At 44.5% G+C, this 17,380-nt stretch overlaps 1 protein-coding gene across 1 annotated transcript; it reads left to right on the top strand.

Moving 5' to 3' along the window:
• Window positions 1–712: 712 nt before the first annotated feature.
• On the top strand, window positions 713–7,216 carry MAF (MAF bZIP transcription factor). The gene is given in 3 exon segments (XM_050773215.1): window positions 713–2,334; window positions 2,337–2,782; window positions 7,002–7,216. Coding segments are annotated over 3 exon segments (1,215 nt in total). The 5' UTR covers window positions 713–1,659; the 3' UTR covers window positions 7,096–7,216.
• The last annotated feature ends 10,164 nt before the right edge of the window (window positions 7,217–17,380 follow it).

The raw sequence follows: 17,380 nt of genomic DNA, 5'->3' as shown, positions 1-17,380 counted from the left end.
CATAGGCGCTCGGTCCGTCCAAGGGCACGCGACGCCAGCGGGCAGCCAGTCCCCGTGAAGAATGGCCTCTAACCAACTTATTTTACCTCCTTTTAAAGAGAGTGATAAAATGGGCTTTCTCTCTCCACGGACTCACAGCATTCCGGGCAGGCGCACGGCGGGGCAGCGTCCAGCTCGCAGCCCCGATCCGGACACCCCAGCTCATCCCTCGCTTCCCGGTCCCTTCCCCTCCCCGGCCGCCCGAGAGAGGGACAAAGAGTTGCGGCCAAGTTTGAGCGCCGGGCACGGCCAGGCTCAGGGAAGGAAGGTCCCCCGGCAGACACCTGGGTGCCAGAGGTGGTGCGAGGAGGAAAAGCTGGGAGGCGAATTCATAATTCTAGGAGTGGAGGGCAGGCAAGGGAGGGGAATCAGGCCAATCCCAGCCAAGCGAGCCCCTGGCGAGCTGGGGCTCCGATGGAAGGCCAGTCTCGCGCTCCAAAGAAAAGCAAACCGTCCTTCCAAGTCCGCCCGGGTTGCCGAAGCCCCTCTGGAAAAACTCCCTCCCCTCTTACACCAAACTTTGCGCCGGGCCTCGTTCCCTCCCGGGTAGGCAGCGGCGCAGGAAGGGTTAAGCCAGCCCGTCCCAGCTGACAGTCAGCTGATTGGGCCCTGATTGACAGCTCCGAAAAGTTTCCTTGTTTCTATACTATTATGCTAATCGCGGCCGCTCTCGCCGCCTCCCATTGGCCCGGAGTGCCAGTCAATTTCTCATTTGGACCTGACGTCACGAGTGCTATAAAACTCAGCAATTGCTTTAAACTCTTCTTGCTGGATCAGAGGCTTTAAAATCTTTTTTCATCTTCGAGCTGTAGCTCGGGCTGCTTGTCGGCTTGGCCTCCCCCTCCCCCCTTTGCTCCCTGCCTTGTCTTTCCCCAGGACTTCGCTATTTTGCTTTTTTTAAAAAAAAAGCAAGAAAGAACTAAACTCCCCCCTCCCTCTCCTCCAGTCGGGCTGCACCTCTGCCTTGCACTTTGCACAGAGGGAGAGAGCGCGCGAGGGAGAGAGAGCGAGAAAGAGAGAGAGAGGAAAGAAAAAAAATAATAAAGAGAGCCAAGCAGAAGAGGAGGCGAGAAGCATGAAGTGTTAACTCCCCGGTGCCAAGGCCCGCGCCGCCCGGACAGACGCCCGCCGCGCCTCCAGCCCCGAGCGGCCGCCGCGCGCGCCCTGCCTGCAGCCCGGGCCGGCGAGGCGAGCCCTTCCTTATGCAAAGCGCGCAGCGGAGCGGCGAGCGGGGGACGCCGCGCACCGGGCCGGGCTCCTCCAGCTTCGCCGCCGCCGCCGCCGCCGCCGCCACCGCCGCCGCCACCGCAGCCCGCGGAGGACCTTCCCGAGCCTGAAGCCGCCGGCTCTGCGCGCAAGGAGGCGAGCGAGCAAGGAGGGGCAGGGGCGAGCGAGGGAGCACATTGGCGTGAGCAGGGGGGAGGGAGGGCGGGCGCGGGGGGCGCGGGCAGGGCGGGGGGGTGTGTGTGAGCGCGCTCGGAGGTTTCGGGCCAGCCACCGCCGCGCGAGCTAGAAGCGCCCCAGCCCGGCAAGCTGGCTCACCCGCTGGCCACCCAGCACAGCCCGCTGGCCCCTCTCCTGCAGCCCATCTGGCGGAGCGGCGGCGGCGGCGGCAGGAGAATGGCATCAGAACTGGCAATGAGCAACTCCGACCTGCCCACCAGTCCCCTGGCCATGGAATATGTTAATGACTTCGATCTGATGAAGTTTGAAGTGAAAAAGGAACCGGTGGAGACCGACCGCATCATCAGCCAGTGCGGCCGTCTCATCGCCGGGGGCTCGCTGTCCTCCACCCCCATGAGCACGCCGTGCAGCTCGGTGCCCCCTTCCCCCAGCTTCTCGGCGCCCAGCCCGGGCTCGGGCAGCGAGCAGAAGGCGCACCTGGAAGACTACTACTGGATGACCGGCTACCCGCAGCAGCTGAACCCCGAGGCGCTGGGCTTCAGCCCCGAGGACGCGGTCGAGGCGCTCATCAGCAACAGCCACCAGCTCCAGGGCGGCTTCGATGGCTACGCGCGCGGGGCGCAGCAGCTGGCCGCGGCGGCCGGGGCCGGCGCCGGAGCCTCCCTGGGCGGCAGCGGCGAGGAGATGGGCCCCGCCGCCGCCGTGGTGTCCGCCGTGATCGCCGCAGCCGCCGCGCAGAGCGGCGCGGGCCCGCACTACCACCACCACCACCACCACGCCGCCGGCCACACCACCACCCACCCGACGGCCGGCGCGCCCGGCGCCGCGGGCGGCGCGTCCGCCTCGGCCGGTGGCGCGGGGGGCGCGGGCGGCGGTGGCCCGGCCAGCGCGGGGGCGGCGGCGGCGGCGGCGGCGGCGGCGGAGGCGGCGGGGGCGCGGCGGGGGCGGGGGGCGCCCTGCACCCGCACCACGCCGCCGGCGGCCTGCACTTCGACGACCGCTTCTCCGACGAGCAGCTGGTGACCATGTCGGTGCGCGAGCTGAACCGGCAGCTGCGCGGGGTCAGCAAGGAGGAGGTGATCCGGCTGAAGCAGAAGAGGCGGACCCTGAAAAACCGCGGCTATGCCCAGTCCTGCCGCTTCAAGAGGGTGCAGCAGAGACACGTCCTGGAGTCGGAGAAGAACCAGCTGCTGCAGCAAGTCGACCACCTCAAGCAGGAGATCTCCAGGCTGGTGCGCGAGAGGGACGCGTACAAGGAGAAATACGAGAAGTTGGTGAGCAGCGGCTTCCGAGAAAACGGCTCGAGCAGCGACAACCCGTCCTCTCCCGAGTTTTTCATGTGAGTCTGACACGCGATCCCAGCTAGCCACCCTGATAAGTGCTCCGCGGGGGTCCGACTCGGGTGTGGGCTTGCTAGTTCCAGAGCCATGCTCACCACCACCTCGCCCCCCACCCCCACCGAGTTTGGCCCCCTTGGCCCCCTACAGACACACAAACACGCATGCACACCACACACACACACACACACCCCCCACACCCTGCTTGAGTTTGTGGTGGTGGTGGCTGTTTTAAACTGGGGAGGGAATGGGTGTCTGGCTCATGGATTGCCAATCTGAAATTCTCCATAACTTGCTAGCTTGTTTTTTTTTTTTTTTTACACCCCCCCCCCACCCCCGGACTTGCACAATGTTCAAAGATCTCAGCAGAGTTCTTCATGTGAAACGTTGCTCACCTTTGAAGCCTGCATCATTCACATATTTTTTTTTCCTTCTTCCCCTTCAGTTCATGAACTGGTGTTCATTTTCTGTGTGTGTGTGTGTTTTATTTTGTTTGGTTTTTTTTTATTTTACTTTTGGAGCTTGCTGTGTTGCCCCCCTTTTTTCCAACCTCCACCCTCACTCCCTCTCAAACCATCTCTTCCGAGATGAAAGAAAAAAAAGCAAAGTTTTTTTTTCTTCTCCTGAGTTCTTCATGTGAGATTGAGCTTGCAAAGGAAAAAAAAATGTGAAATGTTATAGACTTGCAGCGTGCCGAGTTCCATCGGGTTTTTTTTTTAGCATTGTTATGCTAAAATAGAGAAAAAAAATCCTCATGAACCTTCCACAATCAAGCCTGCATCAACCTTCTGGGTGTGACTTGTGAGTTTTGGCCTTGTGATGCCAAATCTGAGAGTTTAGTCTGCCATTAAAAAAACTCATTCTCATCTCATGCATTATTATGCTTGCTACTTTGTCTTAGCAACAATGAACTATAACTGTTTCAAAGACTTTATGGAAAAGAGACATTATATTAATAAAAAAAAAAAAAGCCTGCATGCTGGACATGTATGGTATAATTATTTTTTCCTTTTTTTTCTTTTTGGCTTGGAAATGGACGTTCGAAGACTTATAGCATGGCATTCATACTTTTGTTTTATTGCCTCATGACTTTTTTGAGTTCAGAACAAAAAAGTGCAACCGTAGAGCCTTCTTCCCATGAAATTTTGCATCTGCTCCAAAACTGCTTTGAGTTACTCAGAACTTCAACCTCCCAATGCACTGAAGGCATTCCTTGTGAAAGATACCAGAATGGGTTACAAATTTAACCTGGCAAACATTGAAGAACTCTTAATGTTTTCTTTTTAATAAGAATGACACCCCACTTTGGGGACGAAAATTGTGCTATTGCCGAAAAGCAGTCTAAAGTTTATTTTTAAAAAAGAGAAATCTGCCCCATTATTTTTGGTTGGTTTTATTTTTATTTTATATTTTTTGGCTTTTGGTCATTGTCAAATGTGGAATGCTATGGGTTTCTAGTATATAATTTAATTCTAGTTTTTATAATCTGTTAGCCCAGTTAAAATGTATGCTACAGATAAAGGAATGTTATAGATAAATTTGAAAGAGTTAGGTCTGTTTAGCTGTAGATTTTTTAAAAGATTGATGCACTAAATTGTTTACTGTTGTGATGTTAAGGGGGGTAGAGTTTGCAAGGGGACTGTTTAAAAAAAGTAGCTTATACAGCATGTGCTTGCAACTTAAATATAAGTTGGGTATGTGTAGTTTTTGCTATACCACTGACTGTATTGAAAACCAAAGTATTAAAAGGGGAAACGCCCCTGTTTATATCTGTAGGGGTATTTTACATTCAAAAATGTATGTTTTTTTTTTTTCAAAATTAAAGTATTTGGGACTGAATTGCACTAAGATATAACCTGCAAGCATATAATACAAAAAAATTGCAAAACTGTTTAGAACGCTAATAAAATTTATGCAGTTATAAAAATGGCATTACTGCACAGTTTTAAGATGATGCAGATTTTTTTACAGTTGTATTGTGGTGCAGAACTGGATTTTCTGTAACTTAAAAAAAAATCCACAGTTTTAAAGGCAATAATCAGTAAATGTTATTTTCAGGGACTGACATCCTGTCTTTAAAAAGAAATGAAAAGTAAATCTTACCACAATAAATATAAAAAAATCTTGTCAGTTACTTTTCTTTTACATATTTTGCTGTGCAAAATTGTTTTATATCTTGAGTTACTAACTAACCACGCGTGATGTTCCTATGTGCTTTTCTTTCATTTTCAATTCTGGTTATATCAAGAAAAAGAATAATCTACAATAATAAACGGCATTTTTTTTGATTCTGTACTCAGTTTCTTAGTGTACAGTTTAACTGGGCCCAACAACCTCGTTAAAAGTGTAAAATGCATCCTTTTCTCCAGTGGAAGGATTCATGGAGGAATAGGGAGGCAGTAATTCAGGGTGAAATTATAGGCTGTTTTTTGAGGTGAGGAGGCTGGCCCCATATATTGATTAGCAATATTTAATAGAGATGTAAATTATGACCTCATTTTTTTCTCCCCAAAGTTTTCAGTTTTCAAATGAGTTGAGCCGTAATTGCCCTTGGTGGGAAAACAAAACAAAACAGTGGAACTAGGCTTCCTGAACATGGCCCTGCGCTTCTGATCAGGGGCAAGCCCATCCAAAGACAGAGGAACCAGACAAATATGGCGCCTCAGAGGTGGCTTGGGCACATAGGCATTTAATGGTAAAGAGAAACAGCGCTTGCCTTTTCACTAAAGTTGATTATTTTTCCTTCTTCTCTTACACACCGTGATTTTCTTGTTAGCAAGGCCTGACAAGATTTAACATAAACACTTTAGACAAATCAAAGTTGTTTGTTTTGTTTTGCTTTTCTCTTTAACATTGAAGGTCATTTGTCTTAAATAGGAAAAAGAAAATCTACTCCTTATTTCCATAGTTCCAAGTACGTATCTGGTTTAAACTGTGTTATCAAATCATATTTCACCATGAATATTCAGTGGAGAACTTCTCTACTTAGATGAGCTAGTAATGATTTCAGATCATGCTATCCCCAGAAATAAAAGCAGAAAATAATACCTGTGTGGAATATAGGCTGTGTTTTCATTTATTGGTATTTACCCCAAAATAGGCTGTGTTTGGGGACTGACTTAAAGATCACTTGGAAAGACTCAAAACTACCTTCACTAGCAGGACTCCTAAGCACTGACCTATTTTTAAATGACACAAATTCATGAAACTAATGTTACAAATTCATGCAGTTTGCACTCTTAGTCAACTTCCCCTAGCACACTAATAGAATGTTAGACAAAGCCAGCACTGTTTTGAAAATAGAGCCAAACACGATGGCTTTTGTTTTGTTTTTTGCAGTTCTTAAAAAAAGATAATATTGCAAGTCTGACTGAAAGACTTATTTTGAAGAAAACAGGTTGTGTTTGGTGCTGCTAAATTCTGGCCAGTTTATCATCTGGCCTTCCTGCCTATTTTTCACAGAACATGAAGACAGTGTATAACCTCGACATTTTGACCTTCCTTTATGTGCTAGTTTAGATAGGCTCCTGAATCCACACTTAATTTTGCTTATCAAAAGTCTTAATAGTAAGCCTTCCCTCATGAGCTTGAAGTCAGTGTTCTTGACTCCAGATATTTCTTTCCTTTATTTATTTATTTTTTTTCCCTGATCACAACTAAGAGATACACAAACTCTGAGGAAGCAGAAATGGAGAGAACGCTTTTACAAAAATCTCGGCATCTGATGAAAGATTTTAGGCAAAGACATTCTCAAAATAAGAGTGATATTCTGGATGTAGTTATTGCAGTTACCTCATGACGAATGAGGCCTGGATTGGGAGAAAAATACAGTTGTGTAGAATTAAACATTTTGGTAGGAATCTACAAGGCGGTTGAATATAATAAACTTTAGAAAATCAAGTGCAGAGGTGCTGGCAAAAATGAGGTTTGAGCGGCTGGCTGTAAGAGAGGGTTAACTCCTAGTAAAAGGCATTTTTGGAAATAACAGTTACTGAAAACTTTGAAGTATATAGTGGGAGTGGCACACAAATACATGTTTTTTTGTTTTTTGTTTTTTTGTTTTTTACAAAGAACTCCTAAATCCTGAATAAGTGCTGTTCATTACAAATAAGTCTCTAAATTTAAAAAAAAAAATCATATGAGGAAATCTAGCTTTCCCCTTTATGCTGCGTTTGAGTCTTTGTCTAAATAGTGTTAAAATTCCTTTCATTCCAATTACAGAACTGAGCCCACTCGCAAGTTGGAGCCATCAGTGGGATACGCCACATTTTGGAAGCCCCAGCATCGTGTACTTACCAGTGTGTTCACAAAATGAAATTTGTGTGAGAGCTGTACATTAAAAAAAAAAAAATCATATTATTTGCAGTCATGGAGAACCACCTACCCCTGACTTCTGTTTAGTCTCCTTTTTAAATAAAAATTACTGTGTTAGAGAAGAAGGCTATTAAATGTGTAACTTCCATAGTAATTAACTATGCCACTTGTCTGGGGGTTTCATAGAGACCCGTAGAAAAGCGCACTCCTGCTTTTCGATTTATGGTGTGTGCAAGTGAACAGGTGCGATGGTTTCAACCTGCCATACTAGTTTTAAAAATTCACTGAAATTACGAAGATACATATATATGCATATATATAATGGAAAGTTTCCCAGAATGCAACAGTTAGCATTTTAAAAGCATATATAGGCATGCACATTCTAAATAGTACTTTTTCATGCTTCATTGTTTCTCTGGCAGATAATTTTACTAAGAAGAAAAATTGATATTCAACTCCCCTTCCCTAAACAAATGCATGGGCAGAGGCTCCAGTGGAGCCGAGCCCCCTGGTTTTCTCGTAGGCCCTAGACAGTATTGCGCTTATCAGTGATGTCAAACCTGCCCATTTGTCAGACATAGCTGTAAATGAAAACAATGTGTGGCAAAATACAAAGTTAGTTAAATACACACCCTCTGTGTGATTTTTTGCTCCCTTTTCTTTTTTGCTTACAAACTCTCAAAAAAAAAAAAATCACCTCCTTTAAATTTCCCTGGCTTCTTGCACGTTTCCCTTTTCAAAAACCATGTAATATTTTTTTACAATGTATCTGACACATTAATATATTGACATCGAATAGGCAGAGGTTCTACTTTTGCCTAGCAGATAAATCTGTTATGGAGACATCATTTCCTCACTGTCTCAAAGCCATAACTACCTGGGCGCCTTTCAACACAGACCCCTCCGATGGGAAACGGTGTTTATTACTGAATGCAGGATGCTCATGCTCTGATCTTTTCTCCCTTGTGCCTTTACCCCAGTCATTTTTACTTAGCAACACCAATTCTAGATACTTCTGTTCTGAAGTAGAACCTCCCCCTTGCCACACCACCAGTTTTCTTGCTAAAAGCAGTGGACAGAAGGCAAATCGTGGTCACCCTTACAAACATGGCACACAGCTGTCTCAGTAGCTGCATTCCCAGCATGTCCTGGTCTAAATATCTAGAGTTGCCTATGACACATTCAAAGGTTCCCAAGCACAGTACATTGGGAGTCTTTTGCTGTTGTGGCCGTTGTTTTTGTTTAGGCCAACTTACTTCCGTATTCACATACTCTTGGCTTTATGAAATACACTCCTCCAGTCTACTAAGCCAATCAATATATTTAAAAGTCTGATTGCCACATGAGTCTCTCTCTCTCGCTCTCTGTATCTCTCTCTCTCTCTCTTTTTGTTTTTTTCTGTTTTGCCTGCCGGTAAAGACTGAGATAGGTTGGAAGACTAAAATACATGAGTACATGAGTGACAACCTTCAGCCGTCTGATTTCCATGCCAGTAAAACACACAACCAAGCTCTTCTTAGTGCTGCTAATATAAACATTCACTAAGAGGGGATAGGAAGTGAGATTTACCAGCTTCACATTGCTGATTTGCAAGGTTACCCACTACGATTCTCTGTCATTTGATTTTTCAAAAATAATTTTGTCCTTCTCTTTGAAGAAATGTCTTAGTTCTTTTGTTTTGGTTTTTTTTTAGAGAAGTTTTATCTGCAGTGATAGGCTCCAATTTTTATCTCCTCTGATTATTTGTCAGGATGCTGCATGAATAATTTGGGGCCTATGCCTTTGTCTTTCCAAGAGAAACTTGGAAGTTGATTTCACTCTTAGCCCACCCTAAATCTAAAAGAAGATATCCGAAGTTCAGGCAGGCCATACAGTAGTTATAAAGGAGGTGGTCCAGGTCCAGCCACCTCATTCAGGATTTGTTTGTTTTGAAACATTGGCTTAAAAGCAGAGCAAGAGCCTTAACCTACCTTCCCATAACATTGCTTTTCTCGCTTTTGATACAAATCTTCAAAATTCAGACATCAAACAGCCCCAGAAAAGGGGAATTCTCTCCAGGCGTTGCTCCGCCCCAGCTCCTGAACAAACCCAGCTCTGTCTAGCATTTTTTCCCCTAGCGGGGGTAGGGGACAGGGTGAGAGAATTTCAGTCTCCCAGGCTGTCTCATGATTGTTGGGGCATAAAGAAACACAGTCCTGCCACAAATTTGGAGCATCTTTACCCTTTGGAGAGGAACAAAACAAAACTAAACAAACAAATCAAATTGCTTTGCATGAAGGCGTAGCAAATAAAATCTCGGGCTCCCTGTTCCCTGCACCATTTGTAGGAGGTGAGAAATGAGGGAAACAAGAGAAAGGAGAACTTTAAAAGCAGGAGGCCCAGGAATAATCCCTGTTACCAGTGTGAATTTCACTTGCTCCGTGGCTAAAGTCAGACCTAGTGTGCATGCACGTATGGCAGAAGTGAACTAGGCTCGGCTGTCCATTTCTTTAAAATACGTTCACATGTTTCCTTTCTGAAAACAGTCTTGGGGACCAAACCCCAATGGAGAGATTTGAGGAAATCGTTAACGTCTTAACATTGGAGTATTTATAAATATATCAGTCTGTGCTTTGATGATGGTGACATTTTGGACCAGCCAGACATATTGTGCCAATATTTAAACGGTCATTGCAATAGTTTTGTGACATCATGACAGTATTTTATTGTTTAAATTTGAAGGCCCTCTGTGTGTTTTCCATAAGTATGCCCAAACGAAAAAGGCTGAGAGGGGAAGAGCAAACCAACAACACACAGAAATAAGATCTTTATATGAATTTTCATCAGAGTCGTACAGTTTTAAGAAACTCACAAAACACATTTTCCACGACTATGACTGGAATGCACAGTTCCTTACACAAATCATAGCATTTACTGAGCACCTCTTCTCTTGTTCAACGCAGTTAATTTTCTTTTCCTTCATTTTTATTAAATAACAGTTTTCCCAACAATTAGAACTATGGATTGCAAAATCACATTCCTCCCTTCTACAGAGATGCACCTTAGATAGATCTTCAGTTACAATTAGAAGGAGCATTAATGCAAGAAAGGAGGATGAAGGAGTCATGTCTGCTGAGCTTTGGGAAAAAGAGTGGAAGGAGAGGAAATAGTTTTCTGTATTTTCCCCTGCACTCCTCGACCTGCCCCTCACCCCCCAACCCAGGCCTTGGTGTGAGCTGCAAACCGGTGATTCGCATTCTGAATTTCTCTATTCTAAATATTCTGATTACCAGCCTTGACCGTTTCCAAGCGAAGATTCCAAAGAGCCATTTTTTCCTTGTGGTTGGTGCTTTCCATTAGGGAACAGGAGAAGTGATGAAACCTTATAGAACTGGGTGGGAAGGAGTGAAAATCACTCTCCTTCCAGAATCCCCAACCAGGATCGTTGTAAAGGGAACACTGGCCTGAAAAATTAGGTCAGGAGTTCAGAGTCCCTTTTTGCAACCAATAGTTGTCCTGGTTCTCTGCATGACCTCAACCACTTCTTGAGGCCTGTAGAAGTGGGTTTCTGACTTTGTTGGAGGGATTCTGCAGAAGGAAAGCAGGCAGAGGATCCCAGGACAATAGGCAACCCCAAACTAGGCCCAGAGAGCACAGGAGAGGAAGAGACCTGCATGCAGAGGCTGGGAGAGTATGGCCCGGACTAACAGGCAAACCTTGGCTTATGACCTCCAGTCACCAGCGGTCAGCTCCGGGTCATTCTGAGTCCCCCGAAAACCTTCCACCAAGAAGGATGTTTGCAGTGTGACTGACAAGCCACTGACAGGTTGTGAGCTCTCCACAGAGTCCTAGAAACAACAGTGAGGTCCTTAGCACCAGGGTCTGCACCCTTGCCACCTGACTCCTGTCAAATCTCAGAGTCCTTTCCATCATTTCTGACACCTTTTCCTCCCATGCCTGGTCATCCAGGGCCATGAAAGAGCCTCAGAAGGCACTGTCCTCAGGCCAACAAGTGGAGGAAGCTGAGGTCTGGGACCCAATAAGTCACCTCCGCCCCTGTTTAAGTGTAGACACAGACAGGTATGGGGAGAAGGTCCGTCCGGGGAGCAGCACTGGAAGCTCAGTTGCAATCTTCAAAGCTGGCCAGAGCTTTTGGTGCAATGGTCTTGAAGCCTGGAATGAAGGAGAAAAAGGCAGAGAGGATGCTGAGTTTGTCGCCTCTCCCAGTTTCTAAGAACAACCCTCCCTCCATGCCCCTCCATCATCCCCCACCACCGCCCCCGGTCACCCGCGGGCCCCAGACAGGAACACCGCATTCCAGTCCTTTATGCATGGGTTCTGCGGGGCCCAGTGGCCCTGGGCATCACTGCCCGAGCCTGGTGGCTGCAGCTGCGTGGGGCTGGGTGTGCTCCCCACCCTCTGGGGTCCCCCGAGCGGTGTACAGCAGGTGCGCAGGGACTGGAGCCCAGACAGAGGGGGCGGGTCCCGAAGATTGCCTGAAGCTACCGCGTCCCTCAGTCCTGGGCAGGGCCTGCAGTCCCAGACCCGCGGCAGAGCCCAGGGAGCCAGTGCGCTCAGACGCCAGCAACACAGCGCCCCTCGGAGATGCCCACGACGCCGCCCGACGTCCGGGGGCGCTAATGATGGCCGCACGCAGCGCGCTCCCGGGCCCCGCGCCCACCCAGGCTCCCGCACCCCTGCAGGAGCTCGGATTGTGTTCAAATTTGGTTTAAAAAGTCAAGAGTACTGCCCTAGCGGAGCGAGCTCCGGGGATATCAAAACTCCCTGGTGCGCCGCTCTCCTGGGTGGGCGCCTGCAGGGAGGGAGCAAGACTCGGTACCCGCATGGCTCCGCCCTTCACCTTGAGATCCCCTCGCTCCACCCGATAGCGGCCCCAGGAATCCTCTGTAAATAAGAACATCGGCTCCAAATCATTTGACTTTTATTCTATTAGTTTTCCGGCCCATTTTCCAGATTTTTTTTTTCTTTTTCTTTCTTTTTTCTTTTTTTTTTTTTCTTTTCTTTTTTTTTTTTTTTTCCCTTCTTCGGTTAGAGACAGAGTAAGAGGGAAAAAGAGAAAGGCAAGAGGAAAGGCAGATAGCGTGTTTAAAAATCTTTATGGAAATCTCGATACGGTTTGGGGTTTCCGTGGTGTAGTTTGATGCACATTATAAAACAAAGTCAGTCAAGCAAACTTTATGAAGATTGCTCCAACAGCGCCAGGATGAGGGTCCTGCCTGCATTCTTGGATTTCACACAGTTCTAGACACATCTCAGGCATCCAGGAACTGTCTCAAGAGGACAAACTTTTAAAACCACTAATTTCAGAACGGATCTTTTCCATGAGGGACCTTTTTCTTAGAGGGACCCTCGGTTTGTGAGAATACTTAAGTTAGGCAAGTATCATTACAACTTAAAAAAAAAAAAAAAACTCCTTTTTATTCTCTCTGTCTCTCTTAGGGAAGGATTTCTATGTAAATTAGTATCTATATATAAATAAATATATTGAAACTAAAACAGATAAATATATTGAAACTAAAACAAAGATGTTAGTATCTGAGAAGCTTTTTACACTGTCAGATTTTTTGTGTAAATCTTGTTTTTCATAGACGACGGAAAAACCCTGGGTAATCATTCTAAGATTAAATATGTTAAAACGTGATGTTTGTGTCTTTCCATCTTCAGGCATTCACTCCAATATATTTTTTCATCTGCCTTAAAAACCATTCATTCATTCATTCATTCATTCATTCATTCATTCATTCATTCATTCCTGGAACCCTTTAACACATTAGGGAGGGGGAAAGCTATTAAAAGATAAATCTGGCCCCGTGTGGTGGCTCGTGCTTGTAATCCCAGCACTGTGGGAGGCCGAGGCGAGCGAGCAGATCACCTGAGATCAGGAGTTTGAGACCAGCCTGGCCAACCTGGTGAAACCCGGTCTCTACTAAAAATACATCAATTAGCCGGGCGTGGAGGCACGTGCTTGTAACCCCAGCTACTCAGAAGGCTGAGGCAGGAGAATCGCTTGAACCTGGGAGGCGGAGGTTGCAGCGAGCCCAGATTGCGCCACTGCACTCAAGCCTGGGCGAAACAGCAAGACTCCATCTCAAAAAAAAAAAAAAGAAAAAGAAAAAGAAAAAAGAGAGATAAATCTACAGTTCCCACTTTATGAAATAAAAATGATTCGAAAGGCAGAGTTCATCGGTCAACTCTGTCCTTTGGTAGGCATGCGCAGAACCTGAGCTGAAACTGCTGTCTTAGGGCAATCCTCCCACGTAAAAGGCAGGTAAGCTCCCTTTGCCCGACTTTCTGTGACTCCGAGCAGTGTGGAGACACATGCTGACAGCCCGCGACACATTTTCAGGTTGTGATCCCCATGTTAATTTACCGCACTGTGCAGGTAATGAGCCCTTTTAAAATCTTCCCTGGAATATCAGTGCACGGTCCTGTGCTATTTAAAGAACTCTTCAATTGTTAGGTAAACAGATCCAAGTATAAGAGCTATGTGCTGGTAGACATCTGGCTTAGATTACTTCATCGCGGCCCAGCTCAAAAATCTCTCTTACCCCTATGTGAGACCTCCTTTTCCCCCACCATCTTTCCCCAGTAACTGGTCTGAAGGAAAGTAATATGAACACAGAAACTGCAGTGGCTTTTGGACGCTATTCATGTGTGCAAACAGAATCTACCTCGCCTCCCTTCTTTTGCTTTGATAACAGGATGGGTTCCCCAGGTGGCCAGAGTGTAGAGGTCATCTTGAAGAAAATGACACCAATGATCTAAAAAGGACATCTACTTTATGAGATTTCAGGCAAGATGCCAAATATCGCATTTAATGAGGCCTGGTTTTTTTTTCTTCAAAAATAACGGAGACTATCAATGATATGGCCAGGAAGGCAAAGGGGGTGTTTTGCAAATCCTACGTCCAATTATTGCTTTGTAATAATTTTCTAAAATTGAAAAATGCCTCACAAGTATATGATCTCATGTAAATATTCCTTGCCGAAGCTTAACATATGTTTGCAGTGCCCCCAAGGAATTACAAAAATATTCTCCCCACAATCTCTTAAGCTTTTAAACTCGATTCACTTGCGTTTCTAAAAGAATCTGTTGTTTCTAAAGATTAAAAAAAGTAATCCTATAGGGGAAGTTTTTTTTTTTTTTTTTTTTTTTTTTTTTTTTTTTAAAGAGATTAGCCATCTGAACTTCAAATGGAGAACAACTGATACTGATACACTTCCTGGTTTTATCACTTCAGTCTGTTTCTTATTTCTTTCCTATTATTGTTTGCATAGAAATTATATATTTGGCAAAAAATAACGTATACTAATACGTGAAGGAGAGTAGTTTCTACCTTAAGATTTGAAAAGCATTTCTACACAAAATGTGAATAAATGCATATAATGTATTTGGGGCAGCTTTGACAGATACAAGGGTAAGAATTTATTTATCTGAGTGCTTTGGGCATAGTCTTACCATTTAGATAAAGGGCATTTGAAGGAATTAGAGGGTTACGCTGAATGAAAATGTAAGTAAAGAAAGATTATATGTTCCGTTACAGCAGCCTAGAGAATTCAGCAGGTGCATGAGCATAGCGTATTTGTTCACACCAATTGTAAAGTAATCCAAATAAAAGTGTGGGGGATTAAAGAAAAATAACTGAGTATCTATGTTGGAAAAAGAATTAGATTGACTTACTAGTTTATCACCGTTATTGTACACAGATTTTCTGTGACCATGTTGAATTTTTTAAATTAGATTTTAAATATATTTTGACAGTCTGAACTTGTACAGTGTGACTAACTATAGGAAGAAATGACAGGTCTGCTTTGTTATTAAACTGCTGTCTGGAAAATATTGGACTCTGTACAGTAAATGATAATTATTTTGCCACTTACATTAGTACAGCTAATAGCAATAAGGGTTTTTTGAACCATAGAAAGCTAACTACTTTGAATTACTGTGCTTTGTTATTCACTGTGAAGCAAAAAGATTTTTTTTAAGCAACCTCATTTTCATATCACCGTTCTAAGCACTCCCTGCTACTAATTTAAATAGGGCAGAAGTTAATAAATAAAGAGGCGGTATCTAAGCAGTTCTATTTGTTAAAAGAACATTTGCAGTTAAGGTCAGTGGTGCTGGCAGAATAGACAGAGCAACAGAGGAGGCTGGGGGAGATGGAAGAGAAGGAACCCTAGCACACACCAGTGGAAGCTGGGCCAGTGTGGTTCTTCGAGGGTTGAGCAGCCTGAAAGCACTTGAGAGAAGCTATCAGAAATGATTCTAATCCTTCCCTGCTCTGAACCCAGAATCTCTTCACTCCCTTTGAACTGAGGACAGCTTCAAAGCTGATCCAGGCTGCCAGACAGTGGGTTATGGCTATCTCAGCCTCCTGGTTGCAGAGCAATATTCAGAGGGAATGAACTTGTATCGCAGGCCATTCCCTTCTACATCAACCCCTCCTCTGGCTTGGCAGGGTTGAGGCCACCACACAAAAGCAAATGGAACAAAATCACTCTTCTTTTGGTGTAACTCTGCCCTTTTGATAGATAGTTAGGCTGCCTGTAGCATACTGTTCTTGAAACATTCTTCGTGGTTATTAATTACCCTTTGTTTATTTTAATATATTTACTAAATCAGGTACCCAAGGGAATCCTCTGCATCAGTGATGTGAAAAAATCCAGTTGCCTGAAGTCAAAGAGGTACATCTTGACTTTTGATTTGCATGTGCTTGAGTTTTTTTCTTTTTCTTTTTTTTTTTTAAATGAAGGGAAAAGCAAGGAAGCAAACAAGGAATGCTGCTGACTTTTTAGATGTGAAAAGTTCCTGTTTCAGTAGTTTTAGTATTTGGATTTCGCGTGTCATGTACATGGTGATGCTAGATGCCAAAGAGGAGTGATATGGGAGATAGATGTGAAAACCAGCATGCATTTATTTTTTCTGTATTTATTTCATTACATCCATGTGTTATGTCAAGCTACTAATCCAGTTTGGGTAGATCTCAGATTTTCAGCTTTATCCAACGTCACTCTGTTGACACTCAAAGAGCTACTTCTTGTACTTGAATGTCAAATAATTTGGGTGAATCTGTGAAACTAGTATTCATTGCTCTTGGCCAGTTTTGCTGGGGCCTCATAAACATTTCAAATTTACAGTCACTTATAATTCAGTTCATGCTCACATTTGGACATTTTAGTGTAATTTCAAAGCACAGTATGTCCCCACTTCTGTGTCCAAATGTGGCTATGGATCCCCTCCCCACTTCAATACAAGAAAGAAGGGGAAGGAGGAGATGGGTGGGAAGCTGAAACCTGATTTTCATCTATCAAAATAATGGAATTGAGCTATTTAAATGGGTTTTCAATTACAAGTGTCCCAGCATGAATTTTATTATGAACCCTCTTCATTTGGAAAGCTAGACCAACATTCTTACACCAATTATTACTTAGTAATAATTACTTAGTATCATAGTTTTTTATGTATTCTTATCACCTCTTATTGGCTAATGGAACATTTGATTTTTTTTAATTAAAAATTTTGCTTGCTGAGAAATTTGCATGAAATATATTTTTTTGGGTTTTAGTGAAACTGAGGGGGGCAAAAATCACACTTTCAAATTGCTGCTCTTTGCAAAGGAGGTAGGTTAAGGATCCAGTGAATTGAGTGTGTTGGGAAAACATAGCCTTATTCTTTTCCCACTTTTTAAAAATAGTATCTGATTACTTACCTCTACACGGTGCTACCATGAGAGTCTTACTTTAAATAACTGGATTATGAATATTTCGTTGTTTATTTTCTACTCTTAGATGAAATTAACATTTTCTTTAATAGTTCCCATACATAGATTTAAACTCAGTGTATACCTTTGGGGTTAATTTGTGTGTCTGAGTATATGCATGCAGTTCCGATGCTTTATTCCTTTATTTTCTCTGCCTTTATCATTACAATGTGAGAACCACCTATTAAATATGATGATCTAGGTCCACTGGCAGATTTCGTGACATTGAAACCATCCATTTTGAGCAAAGAGTTAATGAACTTGAAAGGCAAGGTTCACACTGGTCCTTACCCCCTGGTAATATTTCATATAAGGTTACTGGTGGGAAAGAAATCAAATTTCAGCTGTGAACATGATTGACAGGTGAGAGCAAGAAAGACAAAGGCATTTGGTCAGATGGGGAATTTGGGGAGGAGAAGGACAATTCCTTGAAGTTACTCTGTGATATTAGATATTATAAGCTGATATATGAAAAGTTCAATACTTGGTACTCTTGGGGGAGTTACTTAGTTTATTTTCAGAATGT

The sequence above is a fragment of the Macaca thibetana genome, chromosome 20, assembly GCF_024542745.1.
Source record: "Macaca thibetana thibetana isolate TM-01 chromosome 20, ASM2454274v1, whole genome shotgun sequence".
Taxonomy (NCBI): Eukaryota; Metazoa; Chordata; class Mammalia; order Primates; family Cercopithecidae; genus Macaca; species Macaca thibetana.
The sequence above is the reverse complement of the archived record's forward strand: the minus strand, read 5'-3'. Positions and strand labels throughout refer to the sequence as shown.